Source organism: Petaurus breviceps, unplaced genomic scaffold (assembly GCF_028583685.1).
Source record: "Petaurus breviceps papuanus isolate PSGF00001 unplaced genomic scaffold, PetGlider_PUasm1.0 91023, whole genome shotgun sequence".
NCBI lineage: Eukaryota > Metazoa > Chordata > Mammalia > Diprotodontia > Petauridae > Petaurus > Petaurus breviceps.
In genome coordinates this window covers 8,170,260-8,193,658 of record NW_027187398.1, presented here as the reverse complement: position 1 = coordinate 8,193,658, position 23,399 = coordinate 8,170,260, and the positions used below count along the sequence as shown (strand labels likewise).

At 49.9% G+C, this 23,399-nt stretch overlaps 3 protein-coding genes across 4 annotated transcripts in view; 2 read left to right on the top strand and 1 right to left on the bottom strand.

The window, feature by feature from the left end:
- MUC1 (mucin 1, cell surface associated) overlaps positions 1 to 448 on the top strand; it is a 4,783-nt gene extending 4,335 nt beyond the window's left edge. Inside the window, 1 exon segment of the mRNA XM_069077953.1 lies at positions 50 to 448. Coding sequence (XP_068934054.1) covers positions 50 to 118 — 69 coding nt within the window. The 3' untranslated portion in view covers positions 119 to 448.
- A 1,826-nt stretch (positions 449 to 2,274) lies between these two features.
- Positions 2,275 to 12,373, bottom strand: TRIM46 (tripartite motif containing 46). Its single transcript, XM_069077956.1, has 10 exons — positions 12,311 to 12,373; positions 10,390 to 10,651; positions 9,729 to 10,072; positions 9,026 to 9,169; positions 8,763 to 8,858; positions 7,894 to 8,147; positions 7,397 to 7,518; positions 5,905 to 6,207; positions 4,070 to 4,367; positions 2,275 to 3,631 (listed from the first exon to the last, which is right to left on the bottom strand). Exons 1-10 carry the CDS (start codon positions 12,371 to 12,373, stop codon positions 3,238 to 3,240), a joined length of 2,280 nt encoding a protein of 759 aa, XP_068934057.1. The 3' UTR covers positions 2,275 to 3,237.
- Positions 12,374 to 13,282: 909 nt separating this feature from the next.
- KRTCAP2 (keratinocyte associated protein 2) lies at positions 13,283 to 18,898 on the top strand. 2 transcript variants are annotated; one of them, XM_069078112.1, is made up of 5 exons: positions 13,283 to 13,412; positions 14,406 to 14,560; positions 15,012 to 15,075; positions 18,098 to 18,164; positions 18,743 to 18,898. In XM_069078112.1, the coding sequence occupies exons 1-5, from the start codon at positions 13,409 to 13,411 to the stop codon at positions 18,861 to 18,863; spliced, it is 411 nt and encodes a 136-aa protein (XP_068934213.1). In that variant the 5' UTR covers positions 13,283 to 13,408; the 3' UTR covers positions 18,864 to 18,898. The 2 variants fall into 2 exon arrangements, with proteins under 2 accessions (XP_068934213.1, XP_068934214.1); XM_069078113.1 differs by lacking the exon at positions 13,283 to 13,412 and adding an exon at positions 13,514 to 13,740.
- The last annotated feature ends 4,501 nt before the right edge of the window (positions 18,899 to 23,399 follow it).

Here is a 23,399-nt window from a genome sequence, read left to right as displayed (position 1 = left end):
TTGCACCCCTAAAAAATTTAACATACCCATATTCCCTCCCCCTGCCCAGATCTCTCCAGGAAATGGTAGCAACAGCCTCTCTTATGTGAACCCGGTGGCCACTTCTGCTAACCTGTAGAGGAACGGTGCCAGCTTTGTGCTGCGGGCCAAGCACTGCCAGGGGCACTTCCCCCATTTCTTGGCCTCCACTCTTCCCCCTCCTGGAAGGGAAGTAAGGAGCCCTGAGTGGGTAGTTTCCTAAGCACTCCTTCTCTGAAGGCTCCTTAGACACAGTCCCTCCCCCCCAATCCATCTCCAGATAAAGCTGTCCCAGACTGTGTGCTGCTATCCTGCCCTCATGCCCTGTCCTGAGGGACAGTGATGCCTTTTGGCAGATGGTGAAACCAGGGTGGGTTGAGGGTGGGGGGAGAGGAATCTGCATGCGACTCAATAAACCTGATGACCCCCACAAACACAGTACATCTTCGAACCTTTTATCTGTCCTTCCTTACTCTGACCTACCTCACCCTCTACAGTGATGAACACCATCACTGTAACAGTGTTACAGTTGTAACACTGGGACCTATTGACAGTGAGTAGAATTGTTTGAGGGGAGGGAGCAGGATCCTGGTGGGGAATTTTTGGGCAGTATTAGGAGGGTGACAAATGTCTTGGGGGGGGTAGTAATACAAGACAGAGGTGGCTTACTTGAAGGTCAATAAGGAACTTAGAAGTGAAAGATAAAGAGACCAAAGGAAGGGAATGAATATGGAGGGAGTGTTGTGTGGAGGAAGCCAGGGGCTTTGGAGTGGGGGAAAAGAGGTGTTTGGGGTGGGCAAGTGTATTAGCAAAGGACATGAGTCGAGGTGGGTGGCTACTTGGTCTGCCCTAGTTTAGCTGTTTGACCTTCTCATTGACCTCCTCCCTTGTGCCTTATTTACCTCATCTGTAAAATAAACAAGTCAGGCTAGGGGCTAGTAATCTCTCCAGGTCCATTTCAATTCTAACCTTCTGTGATCTATATTCCAAAGGGACTGATAGCCCTGGCAGGGGGTGGGGGGATGCAAGAGTTAGTTAAGTGGGATGCTTTATAAGATTGACAATAATATCTAAGACTACCTGCTAGTGTGAGCAGCCTCGATTTGTGATTTGTCAGAAATCTTGCCTCTCACCCCATTTTTGATGATTCCCAGAAGGAAGGAGGAAACAAAACTGAGAGCCAAGCTCTGTGTCAGAAGGCCCAATCTTGCCTAACCCCTTCCCTCCACCTCTTCCTGCCTCCCCCTAACCCCAGATGTGCTTGGTCGTGCTGGCTCAGCCCAGATAGGGGTTTCTTCTCACACCAAGGCAGGTGGAGCCCTTGGTTCTCTTCTTCCCCCCTGGCACAGTGCCAGGGGGGCAGTGCTATTCTTAGCTGGCTTGGTGTTAAGTAAATCCCAGAGCCTTGATAACAGTAGCAGAGTCAACAGATCTTCGATAAGAGGGACTGTGTTAGATCCGGGCACTGGCACGGTACTAGTACCTTCCTCTTTCAAGGCCAGTCCCCTAATTAGATCTTGCCTTGCCAGGGTCTTCTTCCCCCCCTCCCCAATTTATGGTAGCTTGGGGTCCTTTCCCCCACTTCCTCTTTCTCCCAATTCCTCCATGAATGGAGAGGCGGTTCCAGCACATTAATGCCATCTTGGTTGATGGACCACCCCTGCCCCTGCCTCCTTAGCTATATACCCCAACTGTTGGGTGGATAAGGCCTGGATGCCATTCCTTGTCCAGTCCCCATTCCCTGTAGCTGGGGTAGTGGCCTCTGTTGGCATCCCATCCCAGAGATGTCTCCATTTGGAGTAATGGTGCCCTCTGGCGGCTTATCTGTTGCATGGCTATATATGTGTGGGTAAATATAGACCATATGAAGGCATTGGATGGGTTTGCATTTGAATGCTCTGTGTGTGACATATGATGGGTTTGCATTATGTATGAGTGTGCATGAGCAGAGATACATGTCCTCATTGTGTATGCTGTGTGTACCTGTGCACGTATATAGGTGATAATTATATGGGTTAAGGCTCTGTGTCACTCCATTAGTTTTTGAGTATCAAGATATTGTAGATAGGTCTCCTCTCTCCACCCTAGGGAGCTCTAGTAGAGTGAAACCCTTTCCCTTGGGCACCAGACCCTGTAGTAATCCCGCTTCCCATTACTCTGACATGAAAGTCATTATATCTGTCACTATGAACTATGGGAATGGAGTTTTGAAAGGAATGGTTAGACCTGGGTTGTGTCTGGCATCACCCTTTATTGTTAGAAACTGTGAAAATAACAGCCGTTGGCATAGACCAGAGCATTGCCCACTCACAGAGAGCAAAGGATGGGCACGAGAGATGTTGCCCAGCCTAGCCTGCCATGGGGTACTGGGCCCTACCAATCAGGGCCCCTGGGAAGACTTGGCACACTGGCATTGGGGAATGGGGAGGGCAGAACATGCAGAAGGAAAGGAGAGAAGAGGACATGCAGCTGGGGAGACTGGGATATCCCCAATAAAACAAGCATGACAGGAAGGGGCTCCAGTTCTTCTTTCCCAGTGGGCACCTACCTGTGGCCCCCTGGGATAGAGTACCTGGGCCCTGCCAGGCTAGAGAAGATCTTAACAACCTCAAGTTTATGGTGGGGAGGACAGTATCCATGGGGTAGGGAAATTATCAGGGCATCAGTGAGGAATTGGGGGTGGGTGGGTAGTCTTCACTGGGAAATTTCCCCCAGACCTATACCCCTCACTCTAAGCCAGACTGAGAAAATCAGGGTACAGCAGTGAGAGGGGGATATAGTAGGCACAGTGCCCATTCTGGGTGACTTGAGTAAGATGCCCAGGCAGGATGGGCAAGAAAATGTGAGTTTTTCCTGGGATGTGTGTAAACTCGATAGATCCTATGCCTAGGCCAGGAGATAACTGGAAAAAAAGTAGAGGGCAGCCCCAGTGCCTAGGAATGATACAGGACATACCCAACCCAGGGAGAGCAGAGGAACTGACATGAAGCCCTAGATGGAAGGGTTACAGGGGGGCAGTACCAGGGAGGAACTGGCAGAAATTGGTCAAGGGACAAGGGCAAACTAAGAGGAGTCATGGAAGAAAAGATCCTAAGGAAAGGGAGCCAGGGGAGATGCCCAGCTCTGTGGGAGCCTTGGCCGGGGCTTAGGGCTCATGGTGTGGCTTAGATCAGGAATCCAGGAGAACAGGACCCACAGCACCCACCATGTCTGTGGGGCTCAATCCAGCTTGGAGAAGCCCCCAATCGTGACTTTCCTCTCAGGCTTGATACCCACTGGTTCTTGCAGTTGGACTGCACCACCCCCAATAAAACAAAAGGCTGGACAGACAGGCCCTGAACAGTCTAGCGGGCACTCAAGCAGCCCACGGAAAGACACAGCATCCAGGAAGGAGACCCGACCCCGCTCATAGTCCAGGCAGATGCCCAGGCGGGGAGGCAGGGGAACCGTGCAGCCAGCCCCTGGCCCATCTCGCCCTGTCAGCCCTGCCCCCCCACTACTGCCGGCTCCCAGCAGGATCTTGCCCATGCCAATGGTCAGGAAGGCAAAAGGTGGAGATGCTTCCACGGTGGCATCTTCTGCTCCACTGTCATGTCCACTGTCTGGATCGTACCTAGAGGAGGATCCGAAGCAAAGGCTCAGGACCGGATTGGGATAGACTGTCCTCCTCCCCTTTCCACCCCCATCATCTCCTCCTATATTCTCCTCCATCCTGTCTCCCCTCTCTACCTCCCCAAAGGGTCACAGGATTTATAATTGGAAGAGACCTCAGAAAGCATTTAGCCCAAGTCCCTCATATAGTTTGAAGAAACTTCACCCAGTGGAGCCAAGATTTGAGCCCAGGGCTCCTTCCCTTTATACTTGTCCTATTCCAGACATTCCTTAGCCTGTTGCCTCAGCCTTGTACCTTCTCCCCACCCCCAGGGCCTGGGTTTCTACATTCCCATGGTGCCGAACTACTCAGTCCCCTTGTCTACTCCTATCTAGGCCTTTTGGGCCCCTGTGCTCTCTCCCATCCCACCCCTACTCCTATCTCCTTTTATGGCCTGACCTGGGGCTGACCACGTCCGGAGCACCCTGGAAATTCTCCTGCAGTTTGCTTTCTAGCCCAACACCCACTTTGACCAGGTAGGAGGCTGGATCCACGGCACAGGCCCAGTAGCTTCGGCCCTGGGTCACGGCCACATCACCCAGCACGATGTCCACACTCAGATGGCAACCTGTCAAGAGTCGCTCAGCCGCCAGGAGCAGAGGCACCCCAGGTATGCTGCGCACTGCCCGTTGGTCCTTGCTGATGGCCAGCCGCTCTCTGCTAGAGCCCCAGCGCCCATCCAGGAAGAAGTGCAGAACTGGGGGAGAGTGGGCAAGATCGGAAGAACAGGAGGATGGGGAAAGCAGGAGGAAAGCACAAGGGGTGGGGCGACACAGGGCATCGTCAGAGCCCAGGGAGTACAGGGTTTTAGCAAGGCATCAGTCCAAATTCAGGGGGAGCAGGAGGAAGAGGAGTTTCCTCTGGGAGAATGTCCCCTGGATGTCTCCTCATTTTAAGCCAGACTGCTGGAAGTGGAGGAGGGAAGGGACCATAATGGAGTGGCAGGCAAGGTTCTACTGGGTACAATGCCTGAGCTGGATGATTTGGGTGGGATGCTCAAGCAGGGTGGGAAGGGAGAGGAAACCTGGAGGTTTAAGGGGCAGTTGAATGAATTCCTAAGACAGACAGTGGGCCATGAGGGGAAACAGAAATGAGGAGTGGGTATGAAGGTAGAAGGCAAAGGATGGGTATGGGACCCCAGGAAGAATTTTATGGAAGAGTACAAAAATCATTCCCCCACCCCTGAGCCCCAGACCCCAAGCCCACCTCTGCTGTCCCTCATAATGGATACTGTCTGAGCCCAATAATTGGTACCCTCTCTCTCTGTCCCATTGCATATATTCCTCCATGGCTAGAGTCCCTGTGTTCATCCCTTAGTTTCTCATTTATTTCAACCTCCATCTCTTTCCTTTATGCCTACCTCCCACAAGCCCACTCCTTAATGCCTTAACTTTAAACAACCCTTTGAGATTTACAGAGCCCTTTTATAGCCCTTATCTAGTTTAAAACCTTTTAACAACATGGTAGAATAGATTAGGTGGCATATGGTAAGATAGGAATTTGTTGGGTTCCTTGGTGGTCACATAGGGTGAGGTGTCTGGATCTGAAATTTCACTAGTATAAGAACTCCTACCCATCCGGGTTACCAACTGTTCTGACTCAGACTACCATATAGTCTGAGAGTTTATCGGGGCACTGAGTGGTGAATTACCCAGGAACACATGGCCAGTAGGCATCAAGGGTAAAACTGGACCCCAGTTCTTCCCAAGTCTGAGACTAGGTTCTCTCTCCATCACATCCTCATTGTTATTGCCCCCCAATCTGCAGATGGGAAAACTGAGATTTAGATAGTTTCAGTGGTTTGTCCATGGCCATTCAATGAAATAGATTTAGGACCAGAACCTGAGTAGTCTAGAATGCCCAGCCAATGACTGGCTATTCATTGCTTCCTGTAAAAGTAACTCACACTTACAGAATGCTTTAAGGTTTGCAATGACAATGTGAGATAGACTGGATAGAGCATTTAACAGATGAAGAAACAGACACAGAGAGGTTAAGTGATTTGCTCAAGGTTACACAGCTAGTAAGTGTCAGAGGAAGGATTAAAACCTAGTTCTCTTCTATCTCCAAGTTCAGAGCTCTTTGTACCGGAGAAAGCCACCTAGTGTTGTTACTTAGGTACCTGACGACGACGTGGCATTTCTGCCCCCCAGGGTTTGCCCTACACTCTCCAAGCACTTGCTCTCTTGGTGCCCATACCTGACCCAGTTCCCAGCCCTTGCCCAGCAGCTCACCTGGAGCAGGAGGTGTGTGCAGGTGGACATCCTCACTGTACTCTCCATAGCCCGCCTTATTGCAGCCTCTGACCCGAAGCACGTAGACCGAGCCAGGGTCGGGGTTCTCCAGCAGAGCACTGGTTCCTCTCACCTCTTCTCGCCGCTGCCAGCGGGTGGGACCTGGGGGATTAGGCACATCTGTGCGCCGGAATTCCACAGTGTAGTGCCAAGCAGGTGGGGAGTGTGGGGGCAGCCGCCAGCAGAGGAAAATTTGGTCGTAGGCAAAGGTGCGCTGGGTGTCGATAACAGGAGCCTCAGGAACTGCAAAAAAAAAAATTAAAAAAAAAATATATATATATGTAGCAGGTCAGGACACACAAGGGCCTGTGATGGGATGGGGTAAAAAGGGAAGGAGAGGGCGGGCAGCGGGAGCCCGGAGGGTGAGTGGAAGTGAGGGGGTGGAGACGCCTGAAGAAGGAAGCTGGGAAGTGGAAACACACTGGTACCCAGGCTGGGACAAGCAGGGAGCAGGCACCTGGGAGATGGGAGTAGAGAGGGTACAAAATATGGGGAGGAAGAACAAGAGATAGACTTGGAAGGTAAAAGGGGGTAGAGGAAGCACAGGAGAGCCAAGAGGACACTAACTAGCCTGGGAGTCAGGGGCAGCCTGGGTGCTCTGCCCAGATTTGCTGCTAACTAGACGGGTAACCTTGGGCAAGTCACTTTGACCTTGATGGGCTTTGGATTCCTCATCGGTAAAATGAGGGGATCCTACAAGCCTATAACTGACCTCTAAGGTCCCTTTCAACTCTAAGTGAAGAGTGGGGTGTGGGAGGGGGGAGAAAGGAAGAAGACAAGAAACAGAGGAAGAAAGGAGGAAGAAGGATACAGGTCCCTAGAACACAAATCAAAAGGGGAATAAGGAGGGGAAGCAAATAGATGCTGGGAGGGAGTGGGTAGGGAGCAGAAGCAGAGAAAGGAAACAGCCCTAGAGACAGGAGAGTGAAAATTAGGGGGGGAGGTCAGGAGGACAAAGGTGAGATGAGTGAAAAGGAAAGGACAAGAAGCGAGGAAATACAATGGCAAGGGCAGAGGAGAGAGTAAAGGAAAGGCAAATGGTCTGAAGTCAAGAGGGACGATCCAAAGGTCATGTTAGGAAAACCAGACAGGTGGGTAAATGAGGAGAGCTCTTTTGAGGGGGCAGGGTAGGACAGAGGGCCCAGCGGGGGGCAGGGCCCCCGGGGCAGGGGCCAGTGACTTGCCTGGGGTGCTCCGGAGCAGACTCCGCCGTGGCCACAGCCTATAAACAAAGAGAGGGAGAAGCAGCGCTGAGCGGAGCTCAATGGAGCCAGGGTCGGGGGCTGAGCAGGGGCTGGGCACTGGGGAGGCTGAGGGCAGGGCAGGGAGGAAACTCTCTGAAGTGGACACTGCCCCCCGGGCCCGCTGCCAGGAAGAGGGAGGAGAAGGTGGGGGAGATGGGAGAGGGGACAGGGTCTGGCCACCTCATTACCTCTTAGGAAGCTGAGCTCAGTCAGCAGCTTCATCTCGCGCCCCACATCCAACTGACAGTGGCGGAAGGAGGAGCTGGTAGCCGGGCGAAAGTTCTGAAGGGCCTCTGTTGCCCGGGCAATCCTAGAGGAGTAGGTAAGTGATGGTGGTCAGCAGAGGTGTCTCTTATCCTGCACCCTGGCACTGGAACTGGCTACCTGGGATCTCATATTTGACTCTAGCTCTAGCACTGGATTTGGGAACCCATCCCACCCTTCAAGCCTCAGTTCTGCTTTATAACATTCCTCGGAGTGTCCAAATAATCCCTGGATGCTCAAAGTACCAACTCCACCCTTTGGCATGAACATGGGCATCAGTTCTGTCACTTGTCTACGCATGAGCTTCACCCATTTAGAGCATTTCTTCCTTCTTTCTCCTTTCCCATTCCCGCCACACTACTACCTTGTTCTCAGCCCCTTTTCTGGGGAAGGGCTTCTTAGTATGGTGCCCAATGGGTACCTGTGGTGTAGCTGCTTGGCAGCCTGTACAAAACAAGGCTGGTCAGTCTCTTTGAGGACCTCTTGAGCATAGCCCACTAGTCCCGAGCCATCCAACAGGCTCCGGTGCTCCTGGAGCTGGGCCCCCAGCCGCGCTAGCCGTTCCTGCTGGCATTCATCAATGGCCTGCAACAGCGTTGCCCGCTTCTCCTCCAGCACTGCACCCAGCCCCCGCACCAGCTGAGCCACTTCCTCCTTTGCTTGCTGACCACTCACCTGCCCAAGGGAAGAAAAGGGCACAGGGAACATGATTCTCCGTTTTTCTTCCACTGGCCCCTTTATCAATGTTCTGGATGCCTAGCATCACTGCTAGTCCCCTAAATATCTGCACTAATACTATCTCCACTTTCAGAGGTAAAGGGACAATGGCCCCAGTGGTGGACCCTTGTTCGCTCATGCCAAACACTTTGTATTTGTGTCAACTTTGCTGGATGCCTACATCACTGCCCGTTCCCCTGGGCATCCAAACCAAACAATTTGGCAGAAAGCATTAATGCTACAGCTACCCAGTAGCTATGCCAACTTCCTGGGCATGTGTGCCAGCCTTCTGGGGCTGAATGTTAAGCCTTGGGGTATTTATGCTACTTCCTACGAAGTAGGGGGCTCTCCTTACGATGACTGTCCCTCTTTGCTCCTTTCCACTCACTAGAGTCCATGTCAATCTTGCCAGAAGCACCAAAGTACCCAACAACCTTTACTTACTTATCCCCCCAGAAAATTCCAAGGCACCCCAAAGTTACCTTCTTTGAGAACTATCAGAGCACTCTGACATTTCAGCCAGCCCTACCCACCCTGCCCTGGCACCATGCCTGCCCCTATGCCCTCCCTCACCTCTGTGTGCCTCACTGTCTCCTCCAGCTCACAGATCTGGGTTTGTACAGTGTCCTGATTTCCCAAAATATATGTCAGGCTCTTTGTCAGTTTCTCCTGAGAAGGAAGAGAGACGTGGGCATTATGCCCGGGCTCAGGAGGAGTTTTTGCCCCGATGGTGAGAAAGATCAGATTGGTGTGGCACAGGGTGATTATGTGGTGGGGTGGGGAGAGGGGAAGAGGAGGTGGCTAAGGAATAAAGATAGAACAAAAAGGCTCCTCACCTTTAGAGCCTGATAGGCACTGAGCACGGGTGTAATCTTATGCCCACTGTGGGTGCGCCGAACCCGGCAGAGCTGGCACACTAGCCGCTGGCATGTCTTGCAGTAGTGAGAGACTTCTTCTTTGTGGTCTGGGCACATCAGACCCTGCAGAGAAAATCAAGGCAATGGGATTAAGAAATCCTTTTTAGTCTCCTGGATGCCCATGTTTAGGTGCCAAAGGCAGAGAGGTAACATCTTGTCCTGGGGGGAAGGGTGGGGCTGCACCACCCAGCTAGATTACACCAGTCTTAGGTAGCACTACAGTGAGGTGGGCTTTTTTTAGGTGCAAGGGGGCATTTAAAATTAGGAGCATTATTCTGGGTAGCAATGGGTGCCCTTAAAATAAGGGGCATTTTTCTGGGTACTATTAAGTTGCTTGTCCAGTCCCTTGCATGAGTATGTCACCATTATTTTCTCAGTGGCAAAGATTCAATTCTGTGTGTCTCTGTGTGTGCATGCATGTATTTCAAGGTAAATATCTAAGCATCTTGTAGATTGCCTGATAATTCTCTGGGCACTGAAAGACCTAGTTCACATATCCAGAGTCCCTGGTAGCATGTAAGCACTGCACTGGAGCTAACATCATGCTATACAGAACTTCTCACCCCTACCCCTTAAACCTCTGCAGAGGTAGCCAAAGGTCTGACTGGTAGGGCCTGCTCACCTTGGGGCGGAAAGTGAGGGTGGGCAGAGTGGGTTCATGCTGGGCCTTCTGAGTGCCCCAGGGGTGGTAGAGCTTGAAGCACTCGTTGCAGAAGGTGGCACGGCACTCGGTACAGCCCTTGGTGGCCTCCAGAGGTGGGGGCTTACAAAGCTGGCACAAGATGGCACCACCCACACTCACACTCTGACGGTACCGCTCCACAACCCGCTCTAGGGTCAAGTTACGGAAGAGGCCATTCAGGCCCCGCTCACCCAGCTCCACATCACCCTGGCATGCTGGGCATGGGAACGTCACAATCTGGGGGTGCAAGGCTCCCCGTTTCCGGCCAGGGTATGTTCCAAAACCTGAAGGAGAGCATGAGGAGGGATATGGAAAGAAGGGAAAGGGAGTGTGTGTCAATTCCAGTCCTCAAACCACAGCTGGTGCCACAGCTGGGACACAAACAGATTTATTCCCTAAACAGGTGCCTTGTCATCAGCAGAAACAGAAATATCACTAGATAAGGAGACTCAGAAAAGGCACTTTCCACTTATCCCCCCATTTCCCAGGCAGACAACCCTTAGTTTTTCTGTGTAGCTTCACTCCCATAATCCCTGGTCTATGGTTTTCTGTGATTACCACCCGCTCCCCAAATTTTCCCACCTGGATTCAGTATCCCCACCTGACTTTAACAGCCTGTCCAGTCGGTCTGCTTTGGGGAGGGTCCTACGGCCAAGGCGGGGACTTCGGGTGGAAGGAGTGGAGGCAGGTGAGGTGGGCTCAGAGCTGGGATCCCCAGTGTGGCTCCCATAACCCTGCTGACCAAGCACTTCCCTGGCACAGGCCTGGCATACATTGTGGGCACAGGGCAGCACCAGTGGCTGCTTGTACATCTCCTGGCAGACAGGGCACAGCAGTTCCCTCTCCATGTTCTTCATGCTTGTCTGGAGGGATGAGGGAGGAGAGGGAAGAAAGGGAAGAAGGGCTGTCAGGGGCCTGGATACATGTTATTATGAGGGGGTGTTTTTTGCCTCATTTTGGACCCTTTAAATAAAAATGAAGGCATAGATGATTGGATTTATGGATGAGGTTGGAATGGCTGGGTCAGGATCTCCCAGAGAAAAAAGCAAGAAAGGAAAGAGCCCACTCTTCTCATCCAACCACCTACCTCTGGGATCCCAAGCTAGTAACTGATCTGACATTCCTTCCCCACTCAGAGATACTGACCCCCCCTTGCCTCAGTTTCCCTCTTGCAATGGCTCGCCATTGGGAGATATGTGGGCCGTACCAGGGTTTCCCCCTATTCCCCTCCCCTTTCCTAGCTCTGCAGCAACCCGGTCGCATTTCTCCGCCACCCCCCCCCCCCCTCACCTGGCCCGCCGCCCCCACTCCCCTCGCCAAAGCACGGACGTTTAGTTCAAGGACACAGTCCCTTAGACTGCATGGATTCCAGGCCCATTTCTCTCTAGCGTTCCGCCAGCAGCTGCTCCCTCTCCTGTCCCCATCCCTTCAAAAGACTCCATCTCCTGTCCTCATCCTTCCTGACCCTGCAGTGTTTTCAGACCTCCGAACCAATCCTTCTTCTAGCTTCGATCGCCCCTTTATGGGATTCATCGTCGCCATCCCACTATACCGCTTTCTGCCCCGCCTCCCATCCTCCCCTGCACAGCATCCTTAGCTGCCCCCCAAGGGAGCTGGGGGTAACGAGTGCCCCGCCCCCTCCCCACCGGAAGTAGCCTCTCCCTTTTTCAGTAGTGGTGGGGCTCCTCCAGCTGTCCCCTCCCTCACATTCCCCTTCCCAACCTCACCTTGTTCCCTCTCCTAGCAGCCATCCCGGCCAGGGGCGCAGCTGACACAAAGGAGGGAGGGAAGGAGGTTGGGGGGGGGGGAAGCCGGGTTGGCACCGCCCCTGGGAGCGCCGGGCACGGGGTTGCCATGACAACCCAGGGCTCGGAGGCGCACGGGGGTGGGGGTGAGAATAAGGGTGAGGGGCAGCGGGGGTGACATGCGGTGGGGTCAGGGGAGAGGTAGAAATGGAGCTTTACACCTCGAGGGGAATTACTTCTTGTCCCCTCTCATCGGTTCTCCAAGCACACACTCCCCCGGGAGCATCACCAGCTCCCTCTGACATCCCTCCATCCCTCTTGCCAAGCCCCTCTCCACAGCTACCCCAAACCCGAAAGACCTAGACAAGTCCCCTCCGGACTTACGTCTCAAGCAGCCCCTTTCCCCCACCTCGACATCTGGCGAGCCTCCCTACCAGCTGTTCACAGCTTCCCCAAGTCCCGTTGCTTAGATGCTTTTATCCCATTGCAACCCAAAGCCCCCTGTTAACAGTTTCCCTCTTCGCCGCATGCCTTCTTGTACCTTCTCTTCCCTGTCCTCCTTCACACCTGCCCCCGGCTTCGCAACCCAGCATCTCTCTCCTCAGCCTCGGGGCTGCAGCCCGGTATCCGCATCTCCAACAGACCCTCCCCTCCACCTGTTCGGTGGCTATCGCCAACTCCAAGCCCCTGACTCGTGCTCCCTGGTCCCCAGCCTATGACCACTTCACCCCAGTTCCCCACCAGCTCCCCACTTTCCCCCCTCCATCCCCAACTCACGCTGATGCGGACCAGCGCATCCATGATGGAAGTGAAGGTCTGCATATCCTCACCCTCAGCCATGGCTCTCTGGGTGCTTACTGCCCACCCACCCCCAATTTTTCCCCCCTCCACCAGTGCCTGATGTGTCCGATCCCGGCTTCGCCTATGAGCCCCCCTAGCTTAATGCAGGAGTCGGGGTGGGGTAGGGGGGTGGGGGAGGGAATATTGGGGGGGGGGGGGGGGGCTTGGGGTGGGGCACCAATGCGCATGCTCCAGGGACCGGCTTCGAACAGCGCCCGTGGTTGGGGGGGGGGCGCAGAGAGCAAAGAGGGTGCGGAAGGTGGTGTGGGGGGTGGCGGGAAGGGGGGTGGAAGGCTGGGACTCTCCCTCACGTGGTTCCTTGGGCGGGGGATGGTAACCTAGAAAGAGGGGAGGCGGAGATTTGGGGAGACTGCTCTTCCTATGCTGTCACCTGCTCCCTGGAGCTCCTTTGCTCCTGTCAAATCGGTGTGTGCGTAGGTGGACACCACCCCCATTCCCCAACCCCCACCCTCCAGGATTACTGGACTAGAAGGAGGTGGACACCGTACAAGAAGGGGGAGGACTGGGACATGGAGGTCTGGAGGGAGGGGCGACCTGAGGCTTGGGGTTAGCTATGGAACAAGCATTACGGGTAGGGGTGAACATGGGCACCGGTGGGGGATGTGGGTTAAGTTGAATACACACACACACACACACACACACACACACACCCGGGGGAATGTGGAGGGGACTGGAGGCACTGTATCCAGCAGTGCAAAAGAGATGACTACCACGGGCACTGAGGATGTAGCAGCGTGGACTGGGATGGACTAGAACAGGGAAGAGTGTTCTGTGACCAGCAGAGCCTGGGCAGGGGCGGTGGCTGGGGCTCGCCTTTCTTGCACTTCTACCTCCTCTCCGGCAGATGGAGACGCCCTCAGGCTCAGGGAGGAGGAGTCGAAAGAAGGAGGTTGTGAGGGGGGAGGGAAGAGAAGAGGGTCGAGTCTTGACGCATGCGCACATCTCTCCGAGTCCGGTTCGGTTTCTTCCTTTCTCCGGGCCGGAGGTGCTGAGCCGTCCCGCACGTGGAGCATCATGGGTAACGGGACCGAGCGGGATCTGGCTGGGGTCCCCTAGGCAGGCTGGCTCGTGGGTGGGGTGGGAGTGGGAGCGCGACCGCTGCTGGGCTGGGGCCGGGGCCTCGGCGGCGCTGACGTGGCCGGCGCTGAGAGCAGAAAGGGTGCGGGACCTCAAGGGGCAGGGCTTCGGCGGAGACTGAGCGCTGGAAGAGGCCGGGAGCACTTCACCCCCATTTTACGGACGAGGAAACTGAGGTTCAGAGAGCGGATTCGAACCCAGCCCCAGAGCGCTGTTCAGTGCTGCCTTCTCATTGATCGATCGATCGAATGGGGCATTATCTAGAAAGTGTAGGTGTTAGTGGGAGAACTGGCCATTACGGGCACGTTATCGAGGAGCGTGGGCCGTCATTTGAGCAGTTTCCAGGGAACTAGACGCGATTTATGTGCATCGGGAAACACTGGGTGGGCGCCTTTGGTTTCCTAATCTAAAATGACACCTGCTTCCCAGGATTGTTGTGAGATCCCATAAAGGCCCACCCCAAAAAGGGGGGCTCCTCGTTTTCACCTAGGGTCCTTTGTTTCAAAAATGTTTTTAGTAACCATGCTTCACTATCTTTAGCTTCAAGGGGGCGGTCCATAGCTTTCACCCAACTGCCAAAGAGATTCATATCCACAGAAAAGATTAAGAACTTCTTGGCTTAAAAGATTATATCATTGGGGGCTGTCATCAACAGCATCATCATTATCATCATCATCATCATCGTTATGGCATTGGTGGGAGACTAGGCATTGTGGGAAATCACTAAGGGGCCTGGAATGCTATTGAAATGACAAGGCACAATTTTGGGGTGTTACTGGCGAATTACAGGGAGAGAACGGGTAAATCATGGGATACTGGGGCAACAATGGGATCAAGTATATTAGAAGATAATGGGTGTGGGGGGAGCCAGGAGTGTTTTGGCGGGGAGGCACATTGTGAATTGTTTTCTTCCTTTCCCAATTTTCCCTTTCAGTGGTGGGCACAGGCACTTCTTTGGCCCTCTCTTCCCTCCTGTCCCTGCTGCTTTTTGCAGGGATGCAGATGTACAGCCGGCAGCTTGCCTCTACGGAGTGGCTTACCATCCAAGGAGGATTACTGGGCTCAGCGCTCTTTGTTTTCTCCCTCACTGTATCCTTTCAGAGGGTGGGGATATGATGGAGGGTGGGAAATGGGTCTTTCAGAGGAGGGAGGTCTTTACTTGTTAGCAGCAGAAAGACTAGGTACATCAAGAGATAGAAATATAGATAGAGAGATAGGTAGAGATAGATGAATAGATAAAGATGTATAGAGAGAAAGCTATAGAGATAGATGAATAGAGATTTAGATAGATGGAGATAAATGAATATAGACATAGAGGTAGAGAGATGGATATAGATAGATGGAGAAAAATATATTTACATACAGATGTAGATATATATATATCTATATATATATATGTAGAGAGAGAGAGAGAAATATAGGTGAAGAAAGAGAGAACCTATATAACACCAACATAGCAGTTGTAAGGACAGTGCTTGGTAACCCTCAAAGCATTATAGAAATAGTGTCATTTCCATCCTCCTTAACCCCTTCACCTCAGGCCTTCAACAATTTGGAGAACCTTGTCTTTGGTAAAGGCTTTCAGGCCAAGATCTTCCCTGAGAGTAAGTGAGAATCTGATGGTGTCTGGTGGGCACTGGGATATGGGAGGTCTTGCCTTCCAAAGAGCTGGATTGGGTGGGGAAGGGGGGGCTCAAGAGGGTATGTAGGAGACAATCAGGGCAAGGGAATGATGTGTTAAGTAGGACTCAGCTTACAGATATATTTTTCCTTCACTTCTCCATTGACAGTCAGACATTTCACTCCCATACAAAAAGGATTTATTAAGAACCTTCTATATGCCAGGAACAGTGCTGGATGCTAAGGTTTAAAGACAAAACAAAAAAACAGACCTTGCCCTCAATGATCTTATATTTTATACTAGGGGATACAATTTGTAAACAGGTAAGTAGGTACATGATAACTTGAAGAGAAAACACTAAAAACTAGGGGCATCAGGAAGACAGGTAGGTGGTACCATGGACAGAGTACTGGGGCTAGAGTCAGAGAGACCTGAGTTAAAGTCATCCTCAGATACATACAAACTGTGTGACCCTGGACAAGTCATTTAACAAGTCTTTAACAGTTATTTTTATCTGTAAAATGGGACTAATGATAGCACCTACATCTGGGATCATTGTGAGGATAAAATGAGTTAAAATTTGTAATGCACTTTGCAAACCTTAAAGTAATATAAATACTGTCATTGTCATTATTATAATTATACTATGTGTTCTGAAGCAGGAGCTAGTGAAGAAGGCTTCTGAAGCCAAAATAATTCATCACCTACGTTGTAGGGAAGGTGTGAGGCAGTTTTATCCAAGGTTTTGCTTTCTCTTCTGAGGAGGATTATCATCCCTTGCTGACAAGGAAAAAGCACCATAGAATCATAGATTCCAATTCCGGAGGAACCTCAGAGGTCATAGTCCAACTCCCTTATTTTACTAGTGAAGAAACTGAGACCCTTAGAGGTTAAGTGACTTGCCTTCAGTCACAGAGGTAGTTAGTTATTTAATGATGGGGCCAGCATTCTGCCCCAAGATCTCTGACAACAACTAGCGATCTTTCCAGTTTCCTCCCCCAGAAAGAATGAGTCAGAGCCAGACAGCTTTCTAGCTTCTCCTGAAACAGACACTCATCACATAGCTTTGGAATTGAGTATTGAACATGTCCTAACGTTTACATACCCCCAAAGCCAAATAGGGCAGATTTTAAAAGTCTCTCCTGTGACTGTTCAGGTAGTAGAAAGTTGATTGTATTTTGTTATTTAATGCAGGCTTCAGTTACTAGGATCAGGGTTCACTGAATCCAATCCCTTTATTTTATAGATGAGACTGAAACCCAGATAACTTAAGCACTTATTCAGCTTGTACAAGTCTGGGGTGGGATGTGAACCCAGGTTTTTCTGACTCCAGGTCACATGATCTATCCATTGCATCAAGCTGCCTTTTAGGACAGAAGAAATGGCACCCTTACACATGTGAATTTTAGCTGAAATTGTGCCCCCAGAACCCAGACAGAAATATGCCTTCCTTAATACCTTTAGTCCATATCCTGAGAAATTCAAATTGTGATAGATGCCTTCATGATCAGTAACACACACATATACATACACACACACACCAGTATTCAATTCAAGGAGTATTAATTTCATATAATATTCTAGGCACTGTGCCATGGATGAGCTGTGAGTGAGGGCACAGTTTCCAAGGACTAAAAACCAAAACAAGTCCAGCCTTCAAGGTTCTGAGATTCTACTAGGAGAATATGTGATAACTGTGACAAGAAATATTCAAAATAAGTATAAAGCAGATTTTTTTAATAGGTTGGGAGAAAAGAAGCATTGATAGGTGAGGGAATCAAGAAAAGTATCTTGTGGGAGGACACATCTGAGTTATGTTTTGTGAAAGGAGGTCACTCATGATGCTGTCCGCATCCAGAGAAAGAACTATGGAGTGCATACTATTTTCACCTTTTTTCTTTGTGTTTTTGTTTTTTTCTTTCTCATGGTTTTCCCCTTTTGTTCTGATTCTTCTTTTACAACATGACTAATGTGGAAATATGTTTAATATGATTGTACATGTATAACCTATATCAGATTGCTTGCCATCTTGGGGAGGGGAGAGGGAGAAAAATGTTTGAAACTCAAAATCTTATAAAAGTGAATGTTGAAAGGTGGTCAGTATTACATTACACTCACTATTAAGATGTAAGAACAAAACCAAACAAAAAACCTTTAGTTCATAAAACTGAAACCCATCCTTGTCCCTCAGATGATCCTTTCTCTTAAGTCTTAATTGATCTTGCTGCAGGCTTTCAGGCTTCCCTCCATCCAGACCCAGAGACTGAGTCCATCCATCCCCTCCTTATTTTACATTTAGGAAAACAAGCCCAGAGAGAAGTAATTGGCTTCGAGGGAGTTTGTGCTGAGTTGATTCTCTAGAAGAGGAGGCTGGGGCCCCTAGAGTTTAGTAATTATGACAGGGGACATATATAGTCCTTAAAAAATTTGAAGTTTTTTTTTAATCTCATTTAAGCTTCATAATAGCTCTTTGAGGCTAATGCTGCTATATTTTACATATGAGGAAACAGGCTTAGAGAGAGGAAGAGGATGGGGTGGAAAAAGAAGCATTTATATAATACCTACTATGTGCCAGGCACTGTGCTTAACTCTTTTTACAAATAATATCTCATTTGATCTTCACAAAAACCCTGTGAGGTAGGTGCTGTTATTATCCCTATTTTACAGTTGGGGAAACTGAGTCAGACCAGTTAAGTGACTTGATCATGATCACACAGCCAGTAAGTATCCAAAGCAGGATCTGAACCTAGGTCTTCTTGATTCTAAGTCTAGTGCTGGGTTCACTCTGATATAATGATTAAGAGAAGTAAATATAGCTTGTTGGGGACTGAGCTGTGATTTGAACCCATGTCTCTTGCACTGGGGAGAGTGACTGCCTCTTTGCCATGCTGCCTATTTCAGGCATCCCTATAGGATTCAAGGAATGATGGATTACCTCAAATTCTGTTCCTTACCAATGTGCCCCAGGTTCCTTCTGAGTTCTGCCTCTTCTTTCTCCCTTCCAGTTCTCATCTGCCTCTTATTGGCTCTCTTTGCCTCTGGCCTCATCCACCGTGTCTGTGTAACCACCTGGTAAGTATTGGGCATCGTGACAAGGGGCATAGTGCCCATATCAACTGCTGCAGTGTTAGTTCCCTTTCCTTATTGCCTCATCCTCTTTTGTCTAACTTATTTCAATTTTTTTAAGGATCCTTGGCATATATATTCCTTCCAGTCCTTAATTAGATGATCCCCATGAGTCTCTCTGGCCAAAACATTCATCATCCTACAACCAGTGTAGTGATGAACATTTCCCTTTAACTGTCCCTTAGGCAGCAGGCCTACCATCCACCACCAGGCCCAAAAGCCTTTCTGGCTTGGTATCATGGCTGGTACTGTCCAGCCATTGAGACCCATGAGGCACCTCCTTACTAAAATGGAGCATCCGAGGAGAACTTGATAAAGGACTGCCTCTAACCAGAAAATAGAAGTCTTACTCCTTCCACTCCCACTTTACTCCTGCCCTCAACCCTGTTGCTCCGCTGCTTCAGCCTGTTCCACATGCCCATATTCTAGGACAAGTGACCAAATATGACATCCCTCAAGCATTCGGTTGCTGGTCCTGGTAGTTTGGCTGTTGATGTGACCTCTTTCCTTCCTTCACCTTGCAGCTTCATCTTCTCCATGGTTGGTCTTTACTACATCAACAAGATTTCTTCTGCTTTGTATCAGGCAACTGCCCCAGTCATTGCCCCTGCCAAGGTCACAGGCAAAAGCAAGAAGAGGAACTGACCCCTAACTGGCCAATAAAGCTGAGTCCTTTGTAACCCAGTGTGTGCTGGTTTATTTTGGGTGGTGCTAACAGTGGTGTGCTCATAGGTTTTTAACAGCTGTCTGTTGGGGGCGGGGGGGGGGGGAACTACAGGCATGATATACTGTTAAGCTTAATCTGCATTCTCATTTTCTCTATCACTTAATTCTAGTCAAGACAACCAATAGAACAATAAATTGAGTCCTGATTTGTATCATTTGCCAATTTTTGAAGTGTTAATGTTCACACTGAACATTTAACAATCTTCTCTTGAGCAGGTATGAGCTGACTCCGGCACCTCGGTTAGTGTATAATTTTTATACATCTCTTCCAGGATGAGCAAAGGGCGCATGTTCATTTTTCATGATGGCAGATCTTCCACAACTGTTGCTTTCCTGCATTTGGGCTTTGGGTATAGGGCCTGGAAGGGACTTTAAGGTCATCTGGCCCAACACTTTCGTTCTATAGACAATGAAAGGAAGGCTCCTATAATTTAAGTGATTTCCCCAAGGTCATTTAGTGAGCAGCAGAGCTGGGTTTTGAACCCAGACATAGGGCTCTTTGTTACACCCTGCTGTCTGCATTTCCCCTGTGCTCTACCAAGGGTTCTGACATTTGCCTGCTTTTGACCTTTTCTTTAGCCCAAGCTATGATCGGCAATCTTCACATTTGGAGGATAAGAATGTTCTAAGTCTTGGAATAGAGGCTAGAACATAGTAAGGTCTTCCTTACCAAAAAAGGAGCACTGGAATGGGACAGCAAAAGGAATCTCAACAGGTTTGTCTCCCTGATTAAGACTCCTCAAACAAATCTGCCCCTTCCGAGGCCTCTTGTTCCCACTCTCCACTCTGGCTGGGGAAACAGCCTCATTCAGGCTTCTCTTTCCAACACCTTTGAGCCATTCTTTGCTCTGATGTTCTCCTAACTCCACCTTTACCTCTAAACCCTACTCCCCAATCCCTTAGCTAGCTTAACAGCTCTAGCCCTTCTTGAGAAGCAGTTTATTCTATTGGGTGGAGTGCTGGGTTTGGAATGAGAAAGAGCTGCATTCAAGCCACTTCTGACAGTAGCTATGATGCCAGGAACAAATCAGCTAAGCCCTCTGAGTTGCTTCCTTTATAAAGTGGGCATGATGACTGCAACACTTACCACACGTGTGTTGGGCAGCTTGAAGGCTTTAAATCAATGTGTAAATAGAAGTTATGATTTATATGGACAGTAAGTAGGTTTGGCATAAGGGAAAGAGAAAAATTTGAGTTTGATTCCTTATTCAGCCCTTTGCTATCATGTCACTTTCTCTAGATTCTCTAGATCAGGAGGTGAACTGAATGATCCCCAAGGTTTGGACAAATTTATGAATTAATGGCTGCAAGGAACATGGACATTTTGCTGTGTATGTGCATATGTTTAGAAAGTTTTACGGTATTGAACTTGGTTTCCTTCAAACCACTACCTACCTGTCCTTTATACGTGGCTGGCTTGCCTGCCCTTGTCTCCATGTTCTTTGTCTTCCAACCAAGAAATCATTCTACTTTCACCCCTTTCTCTTCCCCCACCCAAGTGCATCCAGGAGGCTACCTAGGTTGTAGAGTCAGAAGGAGAAAATGAGAGCCAAAGAAATCCCCTGGTTCATAGAGGAAAGCATGTTTTATAAGTGTTTTTTTTTTTTAATCAAGAGGGCTTGGGTTTTAATCTTAGTTACTTACTACCCGTGTGACCTTAGTCAAATTATTTAGCCTCTCTGTCCTGTAAATGAAGGGAGTTGGATTAGGTAGTCTTGAAAATCTCTTCCAGCCAGGGGAACCAGTTTTTACCTGCTGGAGAGTTGATGGTTAAATTTTTTTTGGTTTTTTTTTTGGGAGGGCAGTTGGGATTAAGTGATTGCCCAAGGTCACACGCTAGTTTTTGTGTTAAGTGTCTGAGGCCGGATTTAAATGCAGGTCCTCCTGACTCCAGGGCTAGTGTTCTACCACCTAGCCACCCCAGATGGTAAAATTTTCAATGTGAGCATTTGCATCTAGGAAATCAGCAAATATCACAAATCAAGGCTTGATCTATTTTGTCAGTTATCTAGACTTAAGAAAGTGAAGGAGGAAATGTTAGTTTTGCAAATTAAACTTAAACTTAAAAGTGCTGGTTGATAAACATTTCCCAGTACACACTCTTCCATCTCTAAATGCTGTGGTCGTATTACAGATTGTGGTGTGTGAATTCTCCTGCTATTTCCTAGGACTGCCTGCAGAGGGTGCCTAGAACTCATGTTCATATTTAAGTTGGCGCTTGAATAACCTTCAGCCACCAGAGGGCATCACTGAGATCTGGGAGGGCAGTAGCAGCTCCCCTCGCCCCACACCCCTTTCTAAAATCTAGGCGCTCCCTCACTTCCCACTGTCCTTACCTCAGCCAAAAGTCTATAAATAGAAGTTGGAAAATAAGATGTCTGGGAACACCGATATGCCATTCCATAAGAAAGCAGGGAAGAGGGAGGGGAAAAGGGCTTACTTAGTGGAGACCCACCTCCACATTCTCAACCTAAAAGGAGGAAAAACTTCTCATTATCCCGCCTTCCTCAGGATCTGATGAGATGGGGGAGGACCTGGCTGGCATTGCCCATGACATTCTAAGAGGTGAATTTTGTAATTATCCTAAGAGTTGATCAAAGAGCTTGGGTCTCTTTCTTTCACTTCATCCCTGGGTGGGACTGTTGGGTGTTTTTCCTGGTCTGAATACCCCTTAACTTTTACCTTTTTCTTGATATCTGTGGTGAGGGTGATGGGCAAAGGGACAAGATCCAGGGCTCTCTACATAGACAGGCGGTGAGACGTCCATCCCCTGGGGCATCATGCCTGCCATAGAGATAAGCTGGCACCTGGATGGAGTAAGATGTTGTTACCTATTGTGTCTTGGGGGCGGAGGGGTGAGAAGGGCCCTAGAGCAGGTGAAAGGCTGTCTTCTGAGAAGTCTAGGCACCTGCCATCTGGCTGTGTGGGCAGAGGGGGCACTTCATGGCCAGGGATAATGACCCCCTCCTAGGGGATGTGTGCATTTACAAGGCAGTTTGGCGCCAGCATCTGCCCTCCACCCGGCATTTCGTGTGCCTGGCTTCAGGGTGCCAGCTTCTGACCCACCAATTAACACTGGAAGGGGGGTACTCACAAACAGCTCAATCACTATCATTAAGCCAAGAGCATTTCCACAGCCTGGGGAAAGGTGAGAAGGGTCATAGACCTGACCTCTACTGTTCTCCCTCAACAATTTTGTCCCTGCTTCCCCTAAGAAGCTGCAAATGTGTAACTGAGGGGGAGGGGAGGAAGAGGGGAGGGGGTTGCCTCTGCCTTAGAGTATGCAGGGAAACCAGATGTTTCCTCCCTGCCTCCCTCACACGAGGCTCCGACACCCACTGCCGCCACAGGAAACAGGAGTAAATAATATTCTGGAGGGGTGGTGGGAGTGTAATGGGGGTGGGGAGGCGGGAGAGGTTGAGGAGTGAGAAAGACCTTTCATTTAGTCTGGTCTCCTTTCTGGGAAGGGAGAATAAAGGACATGATGTGATACCCCATGAGGTCAGAGACATTGTGCCCCTTGTGCACAGTCCTGGGGCTGAGGGCTTGGGGGCTGGAACACCAGCAGGGGACATGGTTCTGTAGCCCAGGGTGATCCTTGGGCTTATGGGTCAGGGGCTGGGCAGAGGTCTTGAACAATCAGGCAGCTCGCCAAGTATCAGGGTAAAGGGAGGCAATGCCAAAGGGTCAGGGCTAGGGAAACAGTGGCTGGAGAGGGGAGGTGGAGGGGGCTTAGCGCCAGCCCTTGGCTCCAGCCCTTTCCGGCCCTTATTGTCCTTGGTGAGAACAGGAGAGCGTCCTGTTCTCACTGCCTGCCTACCCCCAGCCTGGCTCCCCAGGGTCTCGGGAAGGATGTTGGGAAACAAGAGAGAGCCAGAGATGTGGAGAGACAGAGACACAGACACACTCAAAGACAGAAACAAAGACAAAAACGTTCAGCCAAAAACATGTATTGAGATCTACTCTGAGCATAGTTCTGAACTGGGAACTGTAGGAAGGAACTACCAAAAAATAAGCCTGAGTCCCTCCCCTCTGGAAACTCACAGCATGGTCTGGGAGGCAAAGCACACATGCAGCAATTTCAGAGCCCTTACAAAGTAGCCTCATTCCAAATGAATTTAGTGCAGACTAGGAAGGGGTCTGTTACTGTGGCCATCAGGAGCCTAGAACTGATGTTTTCTCATGTTAGTTTTCTCTCCCCATCTGAACGTAAGCAATTTGAGGGCAGGTAGTTAGTTTCTCAGTAAATGATTATTAATTGATGTACAGCATTGTGGTGTAAGGGACCGAGCATTGCTTTTAGAGTCTAAAGATGTGGATTTGAATTCTGAGGCTGCTTTTTACTAGTTGTGACTTTGGACAGGTCACTTAATTTCTGAGTTTATCTTCTACTCCGTAAAATAAGACACTTAGACTAGATGATCTTTCTAAATTTCCTTCGAGCTCTAAATCTTA

Bases quoted from the DNA above. Each gene is read 5' to 3' on its own strand.
- TRIM46 (XM_069077956.1), bottom strand. From the start codon at position 12,373: ATGGCTGAGGGTGAGGATATGCAGACCTTCACTTCCATCATGGATGCG. The intron at 9,170-9,728 runs GTGAGCAGGCCC...TTTTCTCTGCAG, and splicing joins CCCTCACTTTCCGCCCCAAG to GGTCTGATGTGCCCAGACCA. The intron at 4,368-5,904 runs GTGAGCTGCTGG...ACTCTCCCCCAG, and splicing joins GCACACACCTCCTGCTCCAG to TTCTGCACTTCTTCCTGGAT.
- KRTCAP2 (XM_069078112.1), top strand. The intron at 14,561-15,011 runs GTATCCTTTCAG...CCTTCACCTCAG, and splicing joins TCTTTGTTTTCTCCCTCACT to GCCTTCAACAATTTGGAGAA. The intron at 18,165-18,742 runs GTAAGTATTGGG...TTCACCTTGCAG, and splicing joins CGTGTCTGTGTAACCACCTG to CTTCATCTTCTCCATGGTTG.